The following is a 26,291-nucleotide window of genomic DNA, read 5'->3' on the forward strand; positions in this document are numbered from 1 at the left end:
ATTCGGTCACAATATACGGTTGACCCCGGGGTATGTGAGCGAGACTTCCTTTATTTTCCGTATAATATATTTTATACTATATGTCACTCTTTCAAAAGTTTTGTTTATGTAAACATGGAAAGAAGTTGACTTGATTCGGATTGTGATACCGTGTTTTAAACTGCTGAACCTTCTGCGTGCGCTGAAAATGGACCGCTGACATGCGTCATGCCAGATATTGGCTCCCGGTAAAGTATCTAATCCAGGTTTTTCTAAACCGTTGACAGGATAAACCTTGCTACAACATGCAGAAGAGTGTCCGTTACAACGAGGGTCACGCACTGTTCCTCTCAGTGGTAGCGCGTAAGGAAGGGACCAAGCGCGGTTATCTGAGCAAGAAGACCACGGAGAACAGCCGCTGGCACGATAAGTTCTTTGCACTGTACCAGAACGTGCTGTTTTACTTCGAGAATGAACAGAGCGCGCGACCTTCAGGGATTTACCTGTTGGAAGGATGCACCTGCGAGCGTGTGCCCGCGCCCAAAGTCTCCACAGCGGGAAAGGAGCCCTTGGATAAACAGGTGAGAGAAAGAGAGACTGAGAGAATTACGCAAGGTTAGTTCTGTCACCAACCGTCTCTGGAGGAGGGGACCCCTCACCGAATTGCTCCTCCCAAGGTTTCTTCAATTTTTTTCTCAATTACTTTTCCTGTGAGTTTTCCTTGTCTTCCTTGATGGTTTAGGTTGGCTGAGAGGTAGTTCTATGGGCGAAATATGTCATTGCTTGTAAAAAATACAAAGATATTTTGATTGATTCATTGATTTATTCTGAATATCTGTACAGCATTTAAAGAAACGGGTACCAGTGCAATCTGGAGGGTAAGGGTGTTGTGTCTTCCCACTTTACGGGGCGTGGACTAGAACGTCCTCGGGGTGTTTTCGTGCATGATCGCTTTTAGTAAAATTCTTATCAGATACTTGCTTGTGCAACAGCTTGTGTGCGTGTGTGTGTGTTTGTTTGTGAGAAAGAGTAAAAAACAGCAACATATTCACAGGAAGATGGGTAGAGCAGGAACAGGAGAAAGATTCTATCTAGCCCCTGCAGAACGTACTGAATGAACCTGTTGAATGAGCGCCGTCTCATTGTAACGTTTAAGAGGAACCTATATGACATATGACATCAGTGGCTGTGGTGGCTACACGGAAGCGCTAGTGTATTGTTCCTCCGGTTCTGGTCGAGAGATTCGAACCTATATGCATTAATTGGTGTTGTCTGGACAGGTCTGTTCAAACTGCCAACATTCACCCCCACACAAATTCTTCTTGTACCACCCACAATGTGTGTGTGTGTGTTCTGTTGGCCTGTGTGTAATGCGTGTTTGTGGGCCTGTGTATGTTCTGTGAACAACAATTTGTAAAGCTCTATGTCTGTGTTCTGTAGACCTGTGTGTATGATCTAAAGTCTTGTGTATGTTAATTATCCAGTTCTAATTGCCCCTTCTCAGGCAAGCAATGGTCAAAGAGGAAAAGATCATGTGAGATGTGCTTGCTCCCTGTCTCTTCCTCTCTCTTCAATTTTTCTCTCTCGCTTTCTCTTTTATTGTCTCCCTCTCCTCTCTTTTATTGTCTCCCTTCCTCTCTCTCCCTCTCTTACTCTGTATTTCACTCTATTTGTCTCTTCCTCTTGCCCCCTCTATTTCTTTTATCTGTCTTTTCTCTCTCCCTCTGTATCTGTCAGACCCCCTTTTTCTTCAGCTGTGTTGTTTAATTAGGGTTATTTTATTCTTTGTCTCTGTGCTCTCAGCTAGCCATGTGTTACTATGCAAGTAAATGTACACACATCCAAGCAGCAACACACACTAGCACCCACACACTGTAGCAGACACAGCAAATTCACAACAGTCATAATTCTAGTGTTAGGCCATTTTAGCGTGAAGTGTTCAGGTTCTGGTGTTAGGGTTAGGTAATAACACATGGACACACACACACACACGAGCACACACACTTGCACCTATAAACACAGAGGGTCAAACAGCACAACAACACTGGAGCATGTCGGACTGTGTTTATGGGAGTGTGTTATACAATGAAATATAAATCAAGCAGAATATGAGAGTTCTAGCTATGGCTTGGAAGGTGCATACTGTATAAACATTATTACTGGGAGACCCAGAGTATGTGCTTGACTAAGAGGTGTGAGGAGCACTAATCTTTTGTTTTCTCTCTCACCCTCTCCCTCTCTCTGTTGCACTCTCATCTCTGCACTGTGCAGCGTTCTAGACCCTTAGCCACACGATAAACTTGCACACACCTACACAAATACACCCATCCACACATATGCGCACACACAGACACAAACACACATTCCCACACATACTGGCTAACATGCACACATTCAGAGTTGCAAACATGGACACTAACAAAACTATACATATAAATAAAACATACAAATAATAGAATGCACACACTCAAACGTTCAACTAAGCCTTCTTGAATATTTATGGAGAGATCAGTTCTGAGGATGTTCATCACACTAGTCTAAATTGTCACTTCTAAAGACTGTCTTGGGGCTCAAATCAATAAGGATGTGCAATTGTGTGTGTGTGCGTTTGTTGTGTGGGTCTAAATCCACATTTATGACAATCTGTATAGATGCACATGCAAACACACACACACAGCTGATGCAACACCATGGTCGCTGTGGAAACCATCCAGGACAGGTTGAGAGCTCTCCAGCCTCAGATGCAAGGCTGTGCATCTGAGGCTATTGGAGTGTGTGTGTGTCTGTCTCCAGCTGTTCTGGCCCACCACAATGATAGTGCTGTATGGAGAGAAGAGAGTGGCATGGTGATAGTAGGAAGTTGATAGTCCTGTATGGAGAGGTGTGTTGGTTACTAGGTAGCTTGGTTACTATGTAGTTTGGTTACTAGCTTGGTTACTATGGTTACTATGTACTAGTTGGTGACGAAGTGGATTGGTTAATAGGTAGCTTGGTGAGTAGGTATGTACGTTACTAAGTGGGTTAGTTACTAGCTTGGTTACTAAGTGGGTTGGATACCAGATGGGTTGATTACTAGCTTGGTTACTGGTTTGGTACAAGGTTGGTTGGTGTGTTGGTAACTAGGTGGATTGTCTTCTAGGTTACTCAAACAATGAAAGATACTAACTCATGCAGCAGGATACACAATTTTCAGCTGTGCTGTCTTGTGCTGTCCAGCTGTGTGTGTTGTTTAACTAGTAAAGTAAGAACAAAATTACCTTGTGGGGATATTTTCTTGGGTCCCATAACTTTCAAGTGTTTTTTCTGGGGCTAAGGAGATTAGGGTTAGAATGGATTGAAAGGGTTAAGGTTAGGATCAGGGGTTAATAAAGATAACACCATTTTGAATGGGATTGAATTGTCAGTCCTCCATAAGATAGTAAAAGAAACCTGTGTGTGTGTGTGTGTGTGTGTGTGTGTGTGTGTGTGTGTGTGTGTGAGAGAGAGAGAGAGAGAGAGAGAGAGAGAGAGAGAGAGAGAGAGAGAGAGAGAGAGAGAGAGAGAGAGAGAGAGAGAGAGAGAGAGAGAGAGAGAGAGAGAGAGAGAGAGAATAGTGGTAAACTATGTGACCAAGAAGTCTAGAACATCTAGCTCAGTTAACTACTCCGAGAAAGAAAGAAAGAAAGAAAGAAAGAAAAAGGAAATCTGCAGCTGGTGACAAGAGAACACTGTCTGTTACTGATACACACAATGACACAATGACAAGAACACCCTCTGGCCCCAACAAGCTGCATGATTTCAGCTGCTGTCAGTCAGTCATGCTGAGTGACAAACCTCACATCTGTGTGTGTGTGTGTTTGTAAGACATAGAGAAGGAGAGAAATTACGTGAGAGAAGAGAGAACAATAGCACCTGCTCATTATCCTCCACCTCGCCTTTCTCTCTCACACACATACACCCACACATACACAGCTTTGCTAATTGTCGTTTGGGAACAGCTGAGAAGCAATGTTACATAATGTTCTGAGAATTTAATAACTGCTGGGGGTTAATATAGACTTGTTACCTCTCACACACACACAGACACGTGGCAACTAATGAACATAATAATAATATAATTAAAAACTAATTATTTAGCACTGACCTCAGTACTAGTGCAACTGGACAGCACCTGCACAATAGTAGCCAATGGGTAATCCCTATAAACGGGAATCCTCGCAGCAAAGTTAAACGTCAGAGCAATTAAATGCCAACATAAACTTTATAAAGTTTTCTGTATGAGCCAAGACTGACACCAAATAAACCAAATAAACCGAGAAATAGTATTCAGTATTCTCTCTTTGAAATACACAGAAAAAAGCTAATTATGTGTCTCCCCCCAATCTTTGTATGATATCACCCATTTGAGCCCCTGGCTACACACACACACTTGCACAGCTGGTTCTCTGTTGTATTTTATTTGTAATGGTAATGACCCTGCAGGTGTCAGTGACACAGAACAACATGAGGAGAGGAGGAGAGAGAAGAGAACAAGAAAGGAGAGGATAGGAGGGGACAGGAGCAGAGAATTAGAAATTAAACATGTCCTTCTATCAGAACTGAAAGAGGAGGATGAGTAGAGGAGGGAAAAAGATTGAATAGCTGAAAATAAAACGACAGAACATCTCTGGAGTGCTGGGAGAATATGTTGCCTTGGAAACATTTTTGTTGTTAGGTAGTGACATGGTTTACAATTGTGCCTACCTTAAAGACATGTTTTGTAATAACACTTGTCCACTTCCCTCTCTTACCCTCTGTCTCTTTCCTTCTGTCTCAGTCTCTCTCCCACTCTCCTTCCCTCTGTCTCTTTCCCTCTCTCTATCTCTCCTTATTTCAATCGCTCTCTCTTTTGCTCAATGTTGCAATCATTCTTTCTTCCCTTCTCTTTCACTCTCTCCTCACTTTCTCCCTCCACTCTCCGTTTTTGAACTCTTTGTAAAAAATTATAGAGTAATTAGAAATAGAAAGGGCAGAAGAGGAGGATAAAGTACAGTGAGAAAGAGGAGAGATGGGAGGTGGAGAGATTGAGATGAAGAGGAGGAAGAGGAGGCCAGTGTGCTCGTCTATGAATAGCAGTGCTCCGGGCCAGAAGCATTTGAATAAAAGCTTCAATCGGTTCACATAATGCTCCTGGTGTGTATGTGTTCTGGTGTGTGTATGTGGGGGGTAGGTACATCAGGGACTATAATTATAGGACATTGGATGAGGAATAGAAGGAAGTGGTTGGGCAAAGCCCAGATGCAGAGTGAGTGTTTGTGTGTGTATGCTGACCTGCCCTCTCCCTACAGCATTACTTCCTTATAGTGTTTGGCCACGACGGACAGAAGCCCCTGGAGCTGCGAACAGATGAGGAGAATGAATGTGACGAATGGGTGGAGGCCATACAGCAAGCCAGGTATACGCCTCTCCCATGGTCATTCCCTTTCTTCATCTCCCTCTCTCCCTTTCTCCCTGTCTTTCCCTCTCCCTTTTCTGCCTCTCTTCCTCCTCTCTCTCCATCCCTCTGTCCTTCTAGTATGCCCTGTTATTTGTCAGATAGACGTTAATGAGTGGACCAATATCCACACTTAGAACATCATTTTCTTGATGATTTGTGAGTGAACACCGGGAGGTAAACGTCTCCAGATTATATTACCTTTGATTTTAAGCATAATAAACATCTCCTAACATGGTTGGATGATGGTAATCATCTAGTATGGTTCGATGTATACTGATTCCAGCATCAGCAATCGTCTCAGTAACTAACAGCAGGTCATTTTGTGTATGAGAGACTTGAGGAGTGCCATCATTCAGTGACATAATCTTTGTTCGGCTGTGGTTGCAGTTACTCTGACATCATCATCGAGCGCGAGGTACTGATGCAAAAGTACATCCACCTTGTCCAGATTGTGGAGACCGAGAAGGTGGCGGCCAACCAACTCCGCACCCAGCTGGAGGACCAGGACACGGAGATCGAGAGGCTGAAGGCTGAGGTACACACACACACATGGACTCAGCAGGAACACGGCAATAGAGAAGTTGATGTTGTGTGGTGTGTGTATCAGTGTTACATACTTTGCCAATGTTTAACCCAAAAGCCTCAAGGGTAGGCCATCTGTCCATCCATGCACAGGATATTGTAATCCTCCATTTGCTTACTTATTCACTCTGTGTTGTGTGTGTAATTTTATGAAGAGGAAATCTGATCTGATGCTTATCTGACAGAGTAACACCTACACATCCACGGCGCATGCACAAACAGATCAGATTGGTTCAATGTTTTAACATGCACACATTACCACAACCCACAAGTTATTTGTGTATTTGCATGGTGGTCATGAGCAGCTGGTGTGTTATCAGATCCTGGCACTGAACAAGACCAAGGAGAGGATGAAGCCCTACCACACCCAGCAGGAGCAAGATGACCCAGACATCAAGAAGATCAAGAAGGTAAAGACACACACAACCACCTCACACACACATCCCACACTCACCATACACACCACACACCCACCCCACACTCACTACTCAGACAACACAAACACCACACGCTCACCACATAGCCACCACACACACACCACATAGCCAGCCCACACAGACCACCCACACACCACACACCCAGCTAACCTGCATGTGGAGGGAGATACACTAAGACCAGCTAACCCATTTGTCTGTATCTATGTGTGTGCTTGTAGGTCCAGGGCTTCATGCGAGGCTGGCTGTGCAGGAGGAAGTGGAAGAGCATCGTCCAGGACTACATCAGCTCCCCCCACGCTGAGAGCATGAGGAAGAGGAACCAGATTGTCTTCAACATGGTTGAGGCAGAGACAGAGTACGTAGCTATTACACACACAGTCTGGTCCTGGTCTAACCCTAGTTGTAGTCTGGTCCTGGTCTAATCCTAGTCCTGGTGTAACCTTACACCTGGTCTGTCTAGTCGTGGTCTAACCCTAGTCCTGGTCTAACTATAGTCCTGATCTAACCCTAGTCTTAGTCTAGTTCTGATCTAAATCTAGTCCTGATTTAACTCTAGTCATAGTACAACCCTAGTCCTGGTATAGGACATGTCTACGATTGGCCGGATGAAGGTCCGGTTGATAACAGCTGGACACCTGAATTTTGGAGGGAACAGAAGGGAAGACAAATGTAGAGCACACATCAATAAGAACACACAGACACATATGCAAATTACCTTGCTGATAATTGTAAGCTTATTATTATCAGCAATTATAATCTGTTTATTGGACAATGTGTCATTATTATTCATAATCTAAAAAGGGTTATTGTCAGTGTGTTTACAAAACTGAGTGTTTACATAGTGACTTACATTATTCTCAAGTCTCTTGTCTAAAGTTAAATGCTGAAGTCAATTGATCAAAAGTGTAAATCAAGCCAAGTCACATTTCTTCGTTACTCAAATCCAACTCTCAAAGCCAAGTCCTGTTCTAAGCCTAGTCTGGTCTGGGTCTAGATATGTCCACCAGCTGTCTATCCTGGTCAACTGTTTCCTGCGGCCACTCCGCATGGCAGCCAGCTCTAAGAAGCCTCCTATCAGACATGATGACGTCAGCAGTGTGTTCCTCAACAGGTGAGACTATACATTGTACACACCATAGACCAGGGGCGTTGTCAGACATAAAGCCCTACTGGGGCACAGGCCCCTATTCATATCCCTTTTTTTCTTACAAGCTTGCTGCGCAAAATGCACTACTAGGCTATAGAAACTCCCCTTGCTTAACACACTATACAACAGTTCAGGGACGCAAGTTTGATATCAGCTTTGGTAGGGACATTAATGGTTAATGCAAGCGTGCAATTGTTTTCCGCATTCATTTGAGCGCAAATACGTTTTTTGAGCTTCATGTAATATTGTTTTTATGTTTTTGTCAAAATAAGATGATCGATGGCCTATCATGTGGAAACTTTATTGGGTGTGCTTTGCCTTCGGCAAGGGCACAACCTTTGTACTCTCACATATATATTATTATTATTCTTTTTGCCCCCCTAAAACTCAGTCAATATTTGGCCTACATAGACAACGTAGGTGTCAAAAGTTTAGTCTTGGTAGCGATTGAGTTGCTTCTATTGGAATTTACGTTCCGTTGCATGGTTTAAGCTTAAGTTAAGTTTTTGTGGCGAAAAGTGAAGCTAACGGTGGCTAATTTGCTAGCCACAGTCACTGACGTTACTAACGTCACTGCGTCACTAACGTCACGAAAACACGCGTGACTACCTTTGCCAGAACATTCGTTTAGCATCTGTTAACTTGGGGGATAGCTAGGCTAACTATAGCTTTACTGCAAGGCAGCTGCAGAAACGCCACAAGAAAAGAGGCCAGGGTGATAATTATTTACTCATTTTACTTTGTGATATGACACACAATTGTGATGTGTAATGTACAATATAAGCTGATATTATTAAGGAAGTACATCTACTTTCGGAAACAGTAGTCTACTATTTCACTGAAGTATTAGCATCATGACATTAGCCTGTGTTGCCCGGGCAACACATACTACAGTGGTCTATGATGTAGCGTTATCTGTTTTCGATCGTTAAAATAAACATTCCCCACATATACATTTTCATTGTAGGATTTATTCTGACATTAGAAAACGATTTGTTGGTGAAATTACCATTACCTGTGGTTTCAAACCAGTGTAGCTCACTGCAACGCTGTAGCTTACGCGAGACACACTACTGTACAAAAACATCTACACTAAACAGCTGTTTAGGAAGTCAATGAATGAGCGATTTTCCACTAAATAAATCTCAAGCTTATTTACGTTTTGGGGGGCATATTTTCAGTTAGCAGATGGTACTGTTTGAATCGCGATTCCATCTTCTACTGCCGGGTAACGTCGTAGAATAATCTTCAAAGGGGGTTCTTTATTAATGAATGAATGCAATGAGTAGGCTAAATGCCTGAAAATATCATGAGAAGGGAAAAACTTAAAATGACGTTTAAGTCATAGACTAGGTCAATTTTTACACCGGTCTGCCCAATTTATTCGTTTTGTTTCAACGATGAGGCTGCCTCTTGCAGGGGAAATGAGAAGACATCTATTTCATTCTACACTTCACTCGTATTTTCAGTTGTAAATGAGCAGCAAAAAAAAAAAATGCTTTTAAATCTATGTCATCTTTATAAATAATAAGTATGCATTTTTATATAAAATATACAGAAATATCAGTTGTAAAAATGTTATTCAAAAACGGACCCCTGTGCAACCGACGCAAGCAAGCACACCCTACAATTTCCCCAGAAATTGTACCCTCTCTAGTTTAGTTTTGTAATGTTTTTTTATCCTACCTCAATTGTTTGCCAAGTCCTACACCTAGACTTCTGTGTGCGTGCTGCGGCATCGGTTTGTGTTTTTGGTTAAACTGCTTTGATTTTACAAGCGTTGATTGGGATACTGCGTTTATTTTTTCCGGGATTATCAATCTAAATGAATGCACTGACTAATAAAGTAAATTGTTAAAACTTTTGATTTTACTGGGGCACAGCAGATTTATACTGGGTCACGTGCCCTAGTAAAAAGGATCTAACGATGCCCCTGCCATAGACCTATATAACTAGACCAAGCGAATCGGCTCTTGAAAGATGTTGTCCCAGTTCGTTTCCATAGAAAGTGTTAAGTGGTGCAGTGAGGCAAGCGAGAGCTTGAAACGGACCGCGCCATCTTTCAAGTTCCGGCTTGTCCAGTCTTGCGCAGAACAGTAGGTGCATTCGACATGGACTGCGGCTGCATGAAACGACCGGCGAGAGTAGCCGCTTGCAGTCGGGGAGGAGTTGAAAACGGCTCTGTGAAGTCGGACATTCCAGCTTCTCGTGGTTTGCTGCGTTGACGTCAGTCATGGCCGATTAAGCGCTGTTTGCTTACTTTACTTTATTTATAATTAAACTTAGTCTTTCCGTTAGTGAAGAGGCGGACTAAAACCCTTTCTTTAACACATTTTTAATTCAATTAAACAGTTTGGTCCGGATTTGAGCGTTGGCGAAACTGAAGGTGTCAGAATAATTACAAAACACGCGTCAAAGTTGTCGTGTGTGAGTCTGGCCAATCATGAAATAGCTGTGTCGTCATTAGAACCCGTGCAGTTGCTCTTGAGAAAATGCGCTCGGCTACACAGCCGGCAGTTCTCAAATCGATCTCACGGTACTTTGATGGCTACGTCACAGTGACCTAGCCTCGGCGCCGTCTCAAGTCGGAAAAAAAGTCTAAGCAGAATTCACTGTTTCAAGTCAGGCGCCTGCAACCGGCTGCAGCGCTGCATGAAGTCAGTCCATGTCGAACGCACCTAGTGACATGCTCCTAGCTCCGAGGCTCGTGCATGCTCGCAACTGGAACCTGGAAGTGTTCTTGATCCGCCCCTTTTATCGAGAATGCATAGGTTGGTGACTTGGCCAGCGAGAACGCATCTGATTTCCCAGAAGTAATTGTAAGATAATAACCAAGAACACGCATCTCAAATCGTTTTCCGTCCTGCGGTCTTGCAAGACCGTTTTCGCAAGGACACTTGGGTGTGCTTTCTTAGCGTTCTTTGGATTGATAAACAGCAAATGTATTCATCTTCGTCTTTGCTCCAGGTAGACAACAATATATGCTCAAGCCTTAACACTTAACATTATATAGTTATTGCCTTTATCGTGTCATTAATGTAAAAACGTTAATGACAACAATTTCAAATCTGCTTTCAAATAACGGGAATAAAGTCTACAAACAAAATGCTAGTAGTATGAGACAGGTTCGAGAATGTAACAAAAATATATTGGGGAAGATAGTTCAGGATATGTTGACTTGAGTTTATAGAATGAAATCGACCGAACGAGCCTGGTACCTAATCGGAAATGCAAACCAACATCCACTGGGGCCTTTGCCTCAAGCTGAGGAGCAAGGGGTGGGGGCTTGGTACACATCCAAGGGGCCACCTCCGGGCCTGAAAAATGGCTTAAAGTGCAATACCGCTGATGTTCACCAGGGGCTGCCTCCAAAAAACTCTGGCTCCAATTGACTCCCATTCAAAAATCGCCAACTTCTCTCATGAAATACTAAGTCAATTTCTTTTTCCACAATTCATTATGCTGTCATTAGGTAGATTCCCTTCTCCTTATCAGTGTCCTGGTGGTCCATCTGAAAATATTTTTTTAGATATTAGGCCTCAGATCGGGGCATGGATGGCTTGATTGATAGGTCTACTAGCCAGGGGCATAGAGGAGAAAGGCCGTTAGCGAGGTGGGTGTGCTTTGTGTCCTCGGCTTCTCCCGCTCTTCGCCCCTTCCCCACTCCGCCCTCTCGTCCAAATGTGGTCACTTCTGGCTCCAAAAAACAAAGATGGTGACCAGGAAGTGCAAAAATTAAGGCTTCAAAACGGGCTTTCACAAACCAATGGGTGACGTCACGATGACTACGACCAATATACAGTCGTGGCCGTAAGTTTTGGCAATGACAAATGTTGTGTTTTGCAAAGTTTGCTGGTTCAGAGTATTTGAGGAAAATGTTTTCACGTGTTTCTATAGAATACTGGAATACAATAAGTAGGGCTGTCCCCACTGAGTCGACTAGTCGACTTTCTGGTCGATATGCTCTTGGTCGACTAAGATTTTTTAAGTCGAGCTGCTGTATTGGCAGTGTGAGATCTGATTCCCGCTTGTGTCACCATTGCTGAATTAAAGAAATGTTCTACAGAAATTGTAGATTATATTATTTAAGACAAATAAAGCAACTCTAAAAATATATAATTTAATAGAAAAGGTGTTATTGTTTTCCCTTTCGTTAATCTGCGCTTTGTTTTGGTTTGTTTTTTTGCACACGGCACGAGCACAATTGGCTGCCGAACTACAAACTCTGCCATAGCCTACTTTGTCGGTGTTATTAGTCAAAATGGCAAAGAAATCTGTGGTATAGCAGAATTTCATTAAAGTACATTTACATTTACAAAGTACCGGGTGACTCAAAAAACTTTGAATGCAAACTCTGCCAACAACGGTTTATTTTTCAAAGTTCGACGTCGAATATGATGTAGCCTACCACCTGAAAAACGTACGTTGACCTAGGTCTACTTCGCTCATGCTAACGCGCTGGGTTGAAAAATGAATGTCATTCGATTTGGATGTGATTCAAATCGAATGACATTATCTTCTCCGGCCAAGACAACAAAATCTTTCTCTGTTGCACCGTTCCCCACTCGGCTTCTACGTAAGTTTGCATGCTGCACGTTTTCAGCCAGTGATCAGCGCGCTCTGACGATTTGCTCAAACAATATTTTTAATTTGTAGTACATTGTAAGAGATATTACATAATAACCAATCAGGTATTTTGTATTATATCGGCATTCGGTAACAACAGGACTAGTGACACAAGACTTATTATTACTAATTAGCTTATTTTATAGCGGCTGAATCTGGAATGTCCAGCAGCTACATTGAGTCAGATCGGGAAAATGTTTGTACATTTATGTTTGTCTAGTTGTCAATCTCCCTTCTTACATATGTATTTCTTTCATATTATCTCTTAAAACAGTGAGGTAAAACATCACACAAAAGCGTTTGATGAAAAACATTGTGACATTTATAGAAAAAAAACCTGTTTCAAATTTTGATTAATCGATTTTCAGAAGTGTTTAGTCGAGTCTTGGTTGACCAAAGAAAATCTTAGTCGGGGACAGCCCTAACAATAAGGAACATTTCATATTTTTTTATGAAATGTGAAATTAATCTACCTAATGACCAGTGGTGTAGTGGTAAAATTAGAGGTGGGTAAACTATGAATTTGATTATTTATTTATTATTACATTCATTAGGCCTATTTAGATGGAACCAGTAAGGTTGGCTTGTACCTGCATCATTGTATTTGAAAGCAAGTTATTAGGCTAGCCGCTAGCGTTTGTCCCTGTCTTAATGGGATGTTGTGCGAACCAAAACAACGTTTACAAACGTAAATTGATCTTACTCTGTACTTGAGGCCTTTTGCCGGCATCTGTGGGAGTGGGAGCACTCGATGGTCTCTTCAAAAATCGCCTGATATCCATGGCTAATTAATCCATTCCGAACAGGTAGGCTAATCCACAACGTGTGTGTTTACATAGTACTTTGTAGTACTTCCTCAATGCGTTGCCTTGATAGGAGGGTCACAGACCATATTTACATTTACATTTTAGTCATTTAGCAGACGCTCTTATCCAGAGCGACTTACAGTAAGTACAGGGACATTCCCCCTGAGGAAAGTAGGGTGAAGTGCCTTGCCCAAGGACACAACATAATTTGGCACGGCCGGGAATCGAACTGGCAACCTTCATATTACTAGCCCGATACCCTCACTGCTCAGCCACCTGACTCCCCAAATACAGCATACACCATATACAGCGCAGTTGAAATGATTCAGACTACAGCGTTTCAACAACATGAAATTTAGTTTTTGGCTCTTTAAAATTACACCAAATGTATTTCAGATTATTCCAACGGCAGAATACGAGGCGCAGGGAACTTAGATGTTCGTAAACGCACATAAAAGCTATTTAGAGGTGGATAAACGCAATTTCCGCAATTTAGAGGTGGATAAACGCAATTTCCCAATTTCGGGAGGTGCGTAAACGGCGTATACGTGCGTTTAGCCCCCACTACATCCCTGCTAATGACATTATGCTGTCATTAGGTAGATTCCCTCCTCGCTAACGGCCTTTCTCCTCTATGCCCCTGGCTAGTAGACCTATCAATCAAGCCATCCACGGCCCCAAAAATACCAATCTTTGATCTCGCTAATGACACCATAATGAATTGTGAAAAAAAACAAAAACATAGTATTTCTGAGAGAAGTTGGCGATTTTTGAATGGGAGTCAATTGCAATTGAGTTTTTTGGAGCCAGCCCCTGGCGATCATCGGCGGCATTGCACTTTAAGCCACTTCCACATTGGCATTTTTCAGCTTGCCCCTTGTCGGCTACACCATAGATATATATAAATTATATATATAATAATTATAATATATGCTACATTTTCAACCGATTTTTAAACGGTTTGGTTTGTTATCAACGTCAGAGATGTCGTTATGCCACTGCATACTTATGAATAATAATGTTTATTTTTTTTAATATATAGAATAGAAGTATGCAGTGGCATAATGACATCTCTGACGTTGATAACAAACCAAACCGTAAAAAAATCGGTTGAAAATGTAGCAAGTTATGGTTATTTAAAAAGTACATGTAGAACCAACACAATGTTATGGGTGAGCGAGTTGACTGTAGCAAGATGGCTGGCAACGCGGACGAGACTTAATGCCGCAATATGCTTCTCCGACTCCGTTTACGGATGGGCGGGCTTACGGATACGGACGGATACAGACGGATAGACTGCGTTTATGGTTCTCCGTAGGCTGTGGGTGCTGAAAACAATTCACCGTCAGAAAAGAAGGTGGCGCAACGGTTTTTTGTAAGTCGTTGTCGAGTGTTTATTTACCTAGGTTATCGAGAAGTCGGAGCAAATTTACAAATGAGCCGTTTCATCAATAAAATACGCAAATTTTCAGCAACTACACTGCCCATTTATCGTCACATTTTAATTCAGATGCTGATTTACATGTACTGTTTAGCTGAAATATGAATTGTAAACACTTACAGCAATGGCGGTCAAAGGATTCTGTTCGTCCTGTTTATCACGGCAACCCCGCCCCTGACGCAAGTGGTTCTTAATACTGACCAATCACAGCCAAGGGGGTATCCGTAACTATCCGAAATTACGACGGATAGTTAGAAAATTCAGGAGGTGCACGTCGAGCTCTCCAGGGCTCTCCGAGGGCTTTCCGAGAGGGCGTTCCCCGTAGAGGAGGGCGTTCCCATGTGTCCGTTTTTGGGAAAACGGAGAAGCATATATCGGCCTATAGCCTTTATATATATCTATGGGCTACACAGCCGGCAGTTCTTGAATCGATCTCACGGTACTTAGATGGCATACGTCACAATGACCTAGCCTCGTGCCGCCTCAAGTCAGACAAAAAGTCTTACCAGCATTCACTGCTTCAAGTCAGCCAGCTGCAGCCGGCTGTTGGCGTCGCCGGCACTGCATGAAGTCGAACACACCTTATGGTACAAACCCACGCACACATTAGGGTTGGGTATAATTTCAATTTTGTCGATTCCGATTCCGGTTTTCGAATCTGGTTCTTTTTTAATCTTGGTTACGGTTCCAATAATTTCTTGGAGAGAAAAAATATAAGAACATAATGTTCTGTTCTAGCTCTGATTCTGATGTGCAAATAGACAAAGGACAATGTCCATGGATGTATCCTGTGAAAAACATGTCACGCTTTCTGTAGGCTATTTATTCAACAACATTTGTAGGCCTATTATCTTATCATATGCTTACACTATATAACTACAAAAAGCATACAAAGTTGATGTCAAATTATGAGATGGAAATAGAGATGGGTAGCCTAACCTACAATTTATATGTATGGGAAATTTGTTGAATAGCTACCCGACCCATTTGTGCGTAGTGTCCGATCTTGCTATCAACTACCAAATTAACGTGAACACTGCTGATACAGCTCTGCAGCTAGCTAGCTAACCTACTATAGGAAAACACACAGCTAGCTAACTCCTACGTTCATCAAGACTCAATTGTTTTCTGGCATCCTAGAATGTGAAAGCTGGAGTCGCCAAAAGATTGTCTGTGGCGACAGCAATGCTCTAATCCAGGGTTCTCCAATCCTGGTCCTCGAGGGCCGCTGTCCTGCATGTTTTAGATGTTTTCCTGCTCCAGCGCACCTAAGCGGCCCTCGAGGACCAGGATTGGAGAACCCTGCTCTAATCCCCAACATCCATCTATCCATTTCTATTGACCATGCTTCGCCAAAGACTATCTCGGAACTCTCCGACGAAGTAGTTTGAGCAATTTTGCCTTTATTTGTGCCCCACGTTTCATTTTGTCATGCGATCATTAATGGAGAGCTGTAAATTCAACCAATCAGCCTGTTGCCATGTGAAAGGCTCAACCGGGGGAGTACAAGAGACAGTGCGGTAGAAACCTCTTTCTTTTTTTATCTTCGTAAAAATACCACCAAGGGATCGTAATACCCTTCGTAATATAGTTAGGAACCTAAGTGAGGAGTCGAAATGTGCGTGTCTTATCGAATCCACGTTTCTTGGAAATTTAGAATCTTTATAGTTACAACCCTACCCTACAACCCTACAAATCATTCACATACACTCATATTCACACATACATGCCTACATGTATGTATTTAACTTGAGTTTCCTTCTCTGTGTGTACAATGTTCCTCAGTGAGACCATTATGTTCCTGCATGAGATCTTTCATCAGGGCCTAAAGGCTCGCATCGCTAACTGGCCTACTCTGGTGCTGGGTAAGCTGCTCTCCCTCTCTCTCATACAAACACACATGTGACACATACACACATATGCACACACACACACATACAATCTCATCTGTTTCCTCTGTCTTTCCTCTGCTATCTCATCCTAAAGCAGACACACACCTGATAGACAAAGGATGGCCTGACACACAGACAGACCATAATTCCTCTACCCCTAAAACCCACCCTGACTAATGAGAATCACCAAGGAGACCCAATCCTGAAGCGGGGCTTGTTCAGAGACAAAGACACAAGCATTAATGATGCATTCAGAGAAAGAGGGAGAGGAGACAGAGGGAGAGAGGAGAGAGAGGGAGAGAACGAAGAAAAGGAGAAAGAGGGAGAGATGATAGAAAGTCAGACAGAGAAGGGAGGGAGGGAAGAGAGGAGACAGAGGGAGAAAGAGGAGAGGAGACAGGCAGAGAGGAGAGAGTCGGACAGAGAAGGGAGAGAAAAGAGGAAACAGAGGGAGAAAGAGGAGAGGAGTCAAAGGGAAAGAGGCAGTAAGTGAAAGAAAGGAGACAGGAAGAATGGAGAGACTGAAGGAGAGGAGAGACAGAAAGGGGGAGAAAGAGCAAGTGAAGCAGAGGGAATAGAGGGAGACTGGAGAGGAGAGACAGGTAGACTAAAGAAGAGGAGAAACAGAGACAGAGGAAAAAGAAAGAGAAAGACAGGAAAAGGGAGAAGAAGAGGCTGAATGATAAACAGACAATCTGCTCTCCACTGGCACTAGTCTGGTTCTACTTTGGTTCCCGTCTGGTTCTAGTCTGATTCTGCCTTGATTCTAGCCTGGATCTACTCTGGTTCTAATCTGGTTCTGCTCTGGTGTAGTTGTAAACTAACTGTATAGTCTGGTTCATTCTGAGTGGATGAATGCGTATAAATGTGTTTTCTCTAATGTGCCCTCCCCACCCCCAGCGGATCTGTTTGACATCTTGCTCCCCATGCTGAACATCTACCAGGAGTTTGTCCGTAACCACCAGTACAGCCTGCAGGTTCTGGCCAACTGCAAGCAGAACAGAGACTTTGATAAGCTGCTTAAACAGTATGAGGCCAACACTGCCTGTGAAGGACGCATGCTGGAAACCTTCCTCACATACCCCATGTTTCAGGTAACACACACATCAATTTGCATGTATGCATGCACACACACATGCAGGAACATACAAACACATGCAGGCAGGTACACGGACATATACACACGTACACATACACAATTGACCATCCATCTCTAACCTGTGTAACTCACTCTCTGCCCCTTTCTGTTTCTTTCTCTCCCTCCCAGATCCCTCGCTACATCATCACTCTACATGAGTTGTTGGCACACACTCCACATGAGCATGTGGAGCGCAAGAGTCTGGAGTTTGCCAAGTCCAAGCTGGAAGAGCTGTCAAGGTGTGTGTGTGAGTGTGGGTGAAAGCGTATGTACAGAGCTGCCAACATACACGATTTTGGCGTAGCAGATGCGATTTCGAGGCCCCAATTACGGTGCTACACTTGACTTGAATATCCTATGCATTCTACGCATTACCCAACAAATCGATGTAATTATTTCAGCAGGCAGCCACGTGCATGTGTTGACATCCAAACAGCCGTAAAGCTCACATATAAGCCGTCTTATGATTCGTCCCTTGCGTCGGCAAAGAGCCAATACGATCAGACATTTTTTTTTAATGTTTATGCCGTCACTACTTTTAACAGGATGCTATGCTGTTTGTAGTTTAAGGATTCCCGCTGTTGATGAGGAATTCTATAATACAATTGGCAGCTTGCACATTGACTACTGGTTGTTTTTCATATTTCATATCAGCATTCTTTACACACACATAGGTAAGGTACATACATTTCCCTTACAAAAAATAAGTATACTTCAAGTTTAATTTGTAAGTATACTTAAGTATAAAAGTATACTATTATCATGGTACCTAAAGTATACTAGCAGTGTACTTATATACTATTTTTGTACTAAGTAAACTGAATTGGCCCACTTTTTAGGTCATTTAGTACACTTTAAAGTACACTTATAGTGTATTTGAAGTTCCCTTTTGAATACTGTAAAGTAGCCTGTGTAGTGCACTTTTAGTTTATGAAGTATACTTCCTAAAGTACTTCAAAATATACTTTGGAATACTTTCAAGTGCACTTTCAATTAATGTAAGTACTTACATTTAGTCATTTAGCGGACGCTCTTAGCCAGAGCAACTTAAGTACAGGGACATTCCCCCGAAGCAAGTAGGGTGAAGTGCCTTGTCCAAGGACACAACATCATTTTACACGGCCAGGAATCGAACCAGCGACCTTCTGATTACTGGCCCGATTCTCTAACCGCTCAGCCACCTGACTCCCTTACTTAAAGAAGTAAACTTAATAAATGTCCATTTACTATGATTTACTATAATATTTATATGTTTAGGGGACCCTCTAACGCCACCGATCTTGCATCACTTGACGAGAACGGGGCCCTCGCAAAGTGACATTATTAGCTGAAAGAAGCTAATTCCTGCGTATGGTCTCATGTTGCTTTAATCCAGCTCTTATTATCAAACGTAACAGTAATTTAACTCATGGTTACAATGGTAAACCAGCACAACAATGACAATTACCACGCAACAAAACACTACATTCTAAGCAGACACAATAAAAAAACGAAATTCATGAAGTTACATTTGTATTTCGAACACACTGCAAATTTATCAGCAAATGTTAACACTATTTACCGCCTTGCATCATGGGAATTGACCAGCCAATGAGCCACGCTATCTTCATTTTTGGGTGTGCTTTGCCTTCGGCAAGGGCACAACCTTTGTTCTCTCACATATATATTATTATTATTTTTATTTCTTTTTGCCCCCCTAAAACTCAGTCAATATTTGGCCTACATAGACAACCTCGGTGTCAAAAGTTTAGTCTTGGTAGCGATTGAGTTGCTTCTATTGGGATTTACGTTCCGTTGCATGGTTAAAGTGGAAATTAAGTTTTTGTGGCGAAAAGTGAAGCTAACGGTGGCTAACTTGCTAGCCACAGTCAATGACGCTGCTTACGTCACTAACGTCACGAAAACTCGCGTGACTACCTCTAGCAGAACATTAGTTTAGCAGCTTGTTAACAAGACACTACAAAAACATCTACACAGCTGTAGGAAGTCAAACGGCCTCTTGCAGGGGAAATGAGAAGACATCTATTTCATTCTACACTTCACTCGTATTTTCAGTTTTAAATGAGCAGCAAAAAAAATCTTTTAAATCTATGTAATCTTTATAAATAACAAGTATATAAAATATACAGAAATATCAGTTGTAAAAATGTCATCCAAAAACGGACCCCTGTGCAACCGACGCAAGCAAGCACACCGTACAATTTCCCCCGAAATTGTACCCTCTCTAGTTTCACGTTGTTATTTCGTTCTTCAGTCAGTTTGACAGTATAACCTTCAAATGCATAATGCAACCCTTCTGTCTGCTTCTTTTTCAAGTAGTTTTTGCCATTAATACTCCAATTGATAATGATTAGTATCGTATAAGAGTATAGGGCTTCAAAATGTTTTGGCCGTAATTAAAGTTACAGCTTCAGTAACAAAAAAGATTCAATCTGCAATGCATAATATATTTTCCTAGACATGAATAATTAGAATATACAAGATGGATCTAAAACATTTAACTTGTAATGGACTTTAAAAGTATTTTGACTGTTTTTGCTGTATAATATAAGAAAACGTAGCCTACATCTACTATTTTCAAAGCATACTTAAAAGTATATCAGAAGTGAACTATTTTCAGTATACTTCTTAAAAGTATATCGAAAGTGAACTATTTTTCTAATCATACTTCTTAAAAGTATATCAAAAGTGAACTAAAAGTGTACTATCCATTTTTTAGTACACTTATAGTATACTTTAATATACTTTTTTTGTAAGGGTTGGCAGCTGCTAGCTTGTGATAAACTTGTGTTAATATCTGTGAATATTAACACTTTTATACGAAGTTGCACAGGCACCCTGAGGGTTTCTACCTTTTCCCATTATAATTGCATAAGTTAAATCTAAGAGACTATAACATCAGCTAGATAACTAGCTATCATTTCATGCAGATTGATCTCTTCCATTTAAATCGTTTAAGGTTATTTAAAGTGTCCTTATCTAGCTAGGTAGCTAGCATAGCAACTAGATTACCATAGCAACCTGAAAAACAACTTTAGCTGCAACTTTTAACCTTTAAGTTTAATTTCTCAAAATCAGCTCACCAATAAAAAGCAGTCTTGGGTTCAAAGTGATTACAACCACTTGTATGATGTTAAATGGCTTCACATAGACATTAAACAATCCTCAGAGAAATAATGTGAAATCAACGGAGCAAGGGCTTACTACTCTGATATGAATGTAATGTTAGCGAATGAGGGGTGAGAAGCCCCCCTCCCTCTTGCTAATATTTAGTCTCCGCTGTTCGTCCAAAGCCAAATCTATTCTTGAGGTTCAAAAAAACTACTAACTAGTGTTATCTTCTGTCCCGTCGTTTGAAATAAACCTTTTAGCTCTGGCATTGGTCTCCCATTATTGGGTGTGCTTTGCCTTCGGCAAGGGCACAACCTTTTGTTGAGAAAGCAATTTCGAGTGGAACTGCCTTCTCGGATTTTTGATTTGGGTTGTGAAAGTCTTTGTAATTTGAGCGAGTGCGGGTCGCCCGTGAGACTGCCTAGGCGGCAGCCATGCAAGCGTCACAGTAGTCTAGTATTTTCGTAATTTTATAGTTCGGTCAATTCTACACCAAAAAACAGAAGGAGGGCAATGATATGACGATATGACTATTGTGAAGACAGCCAGATGGTGAGATTTTAATGTAGGTTGCTGTAAAAACTTTGGTTTGCTACGTGAGAGCCCCGTCAGCCTCCGTTGACGATTGCGTCAGCTGTTGTCGATCTCTGATGAGTATTTTCTTAATTTCGTACCAGGGTCAATTTTGTTTAGCTGTTTAGGTCAGCTGTTTCAAAGGGTGTTCTTAATGAAATATGCAATATGAGTAGGCTAAATGCTTGAAAATATCACTAGAAGGGAAAAATTTAGAGGACGAACCCACCTGCAACCGACGCAAGCAAGCACACCCTACAATTTCCCCAGAAATTGTACCCTCTCTAGTTTATCGATTGAAAGTCCAGTTTCCAGGCTCTTGCACTCGCCCTTCATTGAGGCAGAGGCACTATTTGCCTCCCCTCTGCTTTTTCACTGCGGTTTTATGTCGGCAGTGCGCCTTAATGCACGGGCTTACGCCTCGGACACACTGGCTGCGAAGCGCCTGGACGCGCCGCGCAGCGCTACGATCGGCTACGACTGAGCAAAAGCTGTTCACACCAGACGCGCATTTCTCCGCGCCGGTCATCAAGCCTTTCAGCTACTCTGAGCTTTCCTTTACGCTGACATGGTACATAAACATGGCATTAGTTATATCCCAGCATTGATCCTTATCTACGTTGTCCTTGTAAAATTGTTGCTGGGGGTCATACAACAACTCCCTGTGCTTTTCAACTTCGAGAATTAATTTGATGCTGATTTTAGAAATCGACTTGGGGGTTCTCTCTCAGAATCAGAATGGGATTTATTCACCATGAAAGTTTGCACAGACAAGGAATTTGCTTTGGCAGGAAGGTGCATACAATAAACATATAGGGACCTAAAATTTAAATATGTGAACTATCTATACTAAGGGTACATAAACTAGCAGTACTAAGTGGAATTAGAATTAAATAAAATATACAATAAAATATAAGTTGCCGTAATTTACAATATAAAAATAAAAAAATACAAATATTACTAAAAATACAAATAAATGCAAAATAGGCTCGGTAGGCTAAATCTGCAAGCGTGTGTGTTGTGTGCAATGCCTGACAACTCGTTTCTCTCAAACAAACAAAACAACTACGGGCATGCTAGCTCAACGGATCAATCTGTTTATTTTCATTCGTTTTCATCAGGGTAACCACATGTAAAGGACGTTCGTTACCAACATTGTGTAATTATAAAGTCTACAACTCTACAAATGTTCACCGTAGTCTACAATTAATGGAGTAAAATCTTAATATGTTTTTTTATTAAAATATATCAACTAGTATGGTGTATTTCATCATCCTGCAGCCGATTTCGCAAGCGTCTCGAAACGATCGCTGCACATCGCAGGCAATCGCGGTGCTTCGCGGCCAGTGTGGTCGGCCCCATTTGATAACATGGGCGCCGAAAGAAAAAAGGCGGCGCTTCCAGGCGCGTCGCAGCAGATCGCAGCCGATAGCAGGCAGTGTGTGCCAGGCGTTACCTGGGCTTAAGCCCGGGGCCTCGACCAATCAGGGGCCTCTTAATAATAATACAAAATAATAATGATGATAAACATCCATATTCGCCGTGTCATTACTCTGCTCTACAGTGGCATCTGGTGGTGTATGTGGAGGGAAGCCCCCCCTCCCCCTTATCTAAATAAAATGTAACAAAAACTAGAGAGGGTACAATTTGTAGGGTGTGCTTGCTTGCGTCGGTTGCAGATGGGTCCATTTAATATGAAACAAGCTGAACCCCCTTGAGACAAGCTATTCTAACAACGTTGTCACCCGCAGTATTTTTCAGATGGAATCGAGATTCAAACGGTACCATCTGCTAACTGAAAATATGCCCCTAAGCGCGACTTTTTGGTCTAAGTCTAGAGCCCTGCGTGGAAAATCTGAATTGTGCTACGAGCAAGTTAGCCTAGCTGCTGTTTGCTAGCCAAACTACAGAGGGGATTGTTTGTAGTGATGGGTCGTTCGCGAAGAGCCGACTCTATTTTTAATAGATTAATACAGCCTATAAAAACTAAATGATTATGAAATAATGAATTTTAATTGTATTTAAAATAATTGACTAATGCAAAGAACAACGAAAAAATACTTGTAGGCTTAAAGGCGCACACGAACATCGTCTGTTCCTGTCAATCCTGCATGAGGGAGGGCCGAGCCAACTCACACAGTCAGAGTAGTCAAAACTCGGAGGAGAGCCATGACAAATCAATGCATTTTTAAAGATATGTGGTTACGGTCGAGTATGATTTCATTTCATAATTTAATCAAATTGTTTTCACACCTATCATAGTCAAATTCATAGTTTAAACATGTATTTTTTAAAGAGCCGTTAGGGAGCCAAAAGAGCCGGCTCTTTTTAGTGAGCTGAGCCATACGAGCCGGCTCACGAAAAAGAGCCGGAATGCCCATCACTAATTGTTTGAATGCGCCGGAAATTAAAAACGTTTCTTTTGACATAAAGTTTAGGCTGTGGCATTTAAGACAGCGACGCACCACACAAGCTTGAGTTTAAATACATTATTTATTGTGACATTACTTACTGTACATGCAAGTCTTGAATTGCTTAAATGTATAATGCTGCTAGTACACCACGGCACGATACGATACTTGCTGTGCAACAGCAATGCACGTTCTATCCATGCGTCGTTGCTAATGTGTGCTGACGTTGTGACGTAGGCTAGCACTGAGTTCCCTTCGTTGACACAAGGCACTTTTTGACACAAAAACTGAATTTCAGCCTAAACCGTGCAACGGAATGTAAATAAAAATACAAGCAACTCGTGCGATTGTGCGATTAGCGGGCTGGGGCTTCAAAAGTGCTAAGTCCATAGCCCAGGGGCCTCAAGTGCTATTAAGACGCCCCTGTATGTCGGATCAGACTAATAGGTTATACACATACGTAAAATACATTTTCTATTCCACAGATAGAAAGGACATATAATAAAAGTGTCTGGAAATATGTACAGTGGTGACAGACAATGAGAAAACAAAAGGCATGCGCTCAACCCAGTTTGTGTTTGGGATTGCACATTCTGAGATGAGGCGCAGCTCGTTGCTGCCTCATCTCGCGTGTCTGTTTGAACAGGACATGCGCAAATTCAGCGATTTTGATTATAAAAATGCGTAAAATGATTCGAATCATACATAAATTACATTTATAGCACAGATCAGTAGAGAAATATTAATATATATATTTGTATCATTATTTTTTTTTTGCCAACCCTGACCGCACGTCCCTGATAGGCTACATTGTAGACGAATCAGATTGATTTGTGTGATGTGTTTTTAACCTGTCTTTATATGACCTAGATTGCATCTCAGAACACGTAAAATCTCTGGCCTAAATTTTTTGTTTCAAATTGTATTGTTGTATCAAATAAACAAAAACTATTTGTATGGTTTGTATGTTATGTGTGTTTGGTGTGTATGATGTGTGTGTGGGATTTGTGTCTGTGTGGTGTGTATGTGGTGTGTGTTTGTGTCTGTGTGCGTCTAGGGTGATGCATGATGAGGTGAGTGACACAGAAAACATCCGTAAGAACTTGGCAATAGAGAGGATGATTGTGGAAGGCTGTGACATCCTACTGGACACCAGCCAGACCTTCGTTAGACAGGGTGAGGCGCTCTACGTTCCCCTAACTCTAACCTTTTACTTTACTCTACCCCTGACCCTCCAAGCTCCTCTAACCATGACCCTCTACATTCCTCTAACCCAGACCCTCTACATTCCTCTAACCTTACTCTCTAAATTCTTGTAACCTGACTCTACATTCCTATAACCAGACCTTCTACATTCCTCTAACCATATCCACTACATTCTTCTAACCTGACTCTCTACATTCCTCTAACCAAATCTTTACATTCCTTTAACCTGACCCTCTACAATCCTCTCACCATACTCTCTACATTCCTCTAACCAGACCCTCTACATTCCTCTAACCAGACCCTCTAAATTCCTTGAACTTGATGCTTTACATTCCTCTAAACTTCAACCTCTACATTCTATGTTCCAGACGGCTACATTCCTCTAACCTAGACATCTACATTCCTATAACCTGACGCTCTACGCTACTCTAACCCAGACCCTCTACATTCCTTTAACCTAGAACGTCTACATTCTGTTGCGCTCCTCTAACTCTGATTCTCTACGCTCCTCTAACATAAACCCTCTACGTTCTCCACTAACCTCGACCCTCTAACCTCAAACCTCTATATTTCTCCAACCCTGACCCTCCAATCTCCTTTAACTCAGAACCTCTTTACTTCTCTAATCCAGACCCTCTACATTTCACTAACCCTGACTCTCTAAGCTCCTGTAACCCAGACCCTGACCTTGGATCCTTGGGTGAACACTGACCCAGATACTGTACCATTTTATCTCTCTCCCCCCTTCTTCCCCCTCCTCCCCTCTTCTTCCCCATCAGGATCTCTGATCCAGCTCCCGTCGGTGGAGCGAGGTAAGCTCAGTAAGGTGCGCCTGGGCTCTCTGTCTCTGAAGAAGGAAGGAGAGAGACAGTGCTTCCTGTTCACCAAGCACTTCCTCATCTGCACACGCAGCTCAGGGGGCAAGCTGCACCTGCTCAAGGTCAGGCACATACGCATGCACATTCCTGTAATCACACGCATGCACACACAAACATACTGTGGCAGCCACTGAGAGTTAGAGGGCTGAAATGCATACAATTCAGGAGGTTGTACACAGAAATTGGGGAATGGCACAATTGTTGATACAATTGACATAATTGGTTATTTAACAAAAAATGACCAGGTCACAGCTGTGTGGCTCGTCCACTGAGTAGAGAGCGGGAAACCATTTAAAGTTGCAGCCCTCTACCCTCATCACACATACACACACTCACACGTACTACAACCCTTCCTGTCTACAGCAAGGAGGGGTCCTCTCTCTAATAGACTGCACTCTCATAGAGGAGCCTGATGCTGCCGATGAGGAGGGTGAGTCCACCATGCATGTGTGTGTGTTCTTCCCCAGCTCATCAACTTGCGTAGGTGTGTGTGTTCAGATTGCTAGGCTGTGCAAATGTGAGTGTGGATGTAGGTGTGGGTGTTCAGATAGCTAGGCATGCGTATGTGACTGTGGGTGTAGGTGTGTGTTCAGATTGCTAGGCTGTGCG

General features: G+C 42.2%; 1 protein-coding gene across 4 annotated transcripts in view; it reads left to right on the forward strand.

The window, feature by feature from the left end:
* The first annotated feature begins 284 nt into the window (after positions 1-284).
* The window catches only part of rasgrf2b (Ras protein-specific guanine nucleotide-releasing factor 2b), an 83,072-nt gene continuing 57,065 nt past the window's right edge, over positions 285-26,291 (forward strand). For all 4 annotated transcript variants that reach the window (XM_067227568.1, XM_067227569.1, XM_067227570.1 and 1 more), the window contains exons 1-12: positions 285-560; positions 5,286-5,392; positions 5,822-5,969; positions 6,337-6,426; positions 6,672-6,808; positions 7,448-7,564; positions 16,259-16,338; positions 17,266-17,459; positions 17,633-17,742; positions 24,656-24,774; positions 25,584-25,744; positions 26,046-26,112. In XM_067227568.1, the coding sequence (XP_067083669.1) occupies positions 285-560; positions 5,286-5,392; positions 5,822-5,969; positions 6,337-6,426; positions 6,672-6,808; positions 7,448-7,564; positions 16,259-16,338; positions 17,266-17,459; positions 17,633-17,742; positions 24,656-24,774; positions 25,584-25,744; positions 26,046-26,112 (1,606 nt within the window). The remainder of the gene's footprint in view (positions 561-5,285; positions 5,393-5,821; positions 5,970-6,336; positions 6,427-6,671; positions 6,809-7,447; positions 7,565-16,258; positions 16,339-17,265; positions 17,460-17,632; positions 17,743-24,655; positions 24,775-25,583; positions 25,745-26,045; positions 26,113-26,291) is intronic.

Source organism: Osmerus mordax, chromosome 24 (genome assembly GCF_038355195.1).
Source record: "Osmerus mordax isolate fOsmMor3 chromosome 24, fOsmMor3.pri, whole genome shotgun sequence".
Classification (NCBI taxonomy): Eukaryota; Metazoa; Chordata; class Actinopteri; order Osmeriformes; family Osmeridae; genus Osmerus; species Osmerus mordax.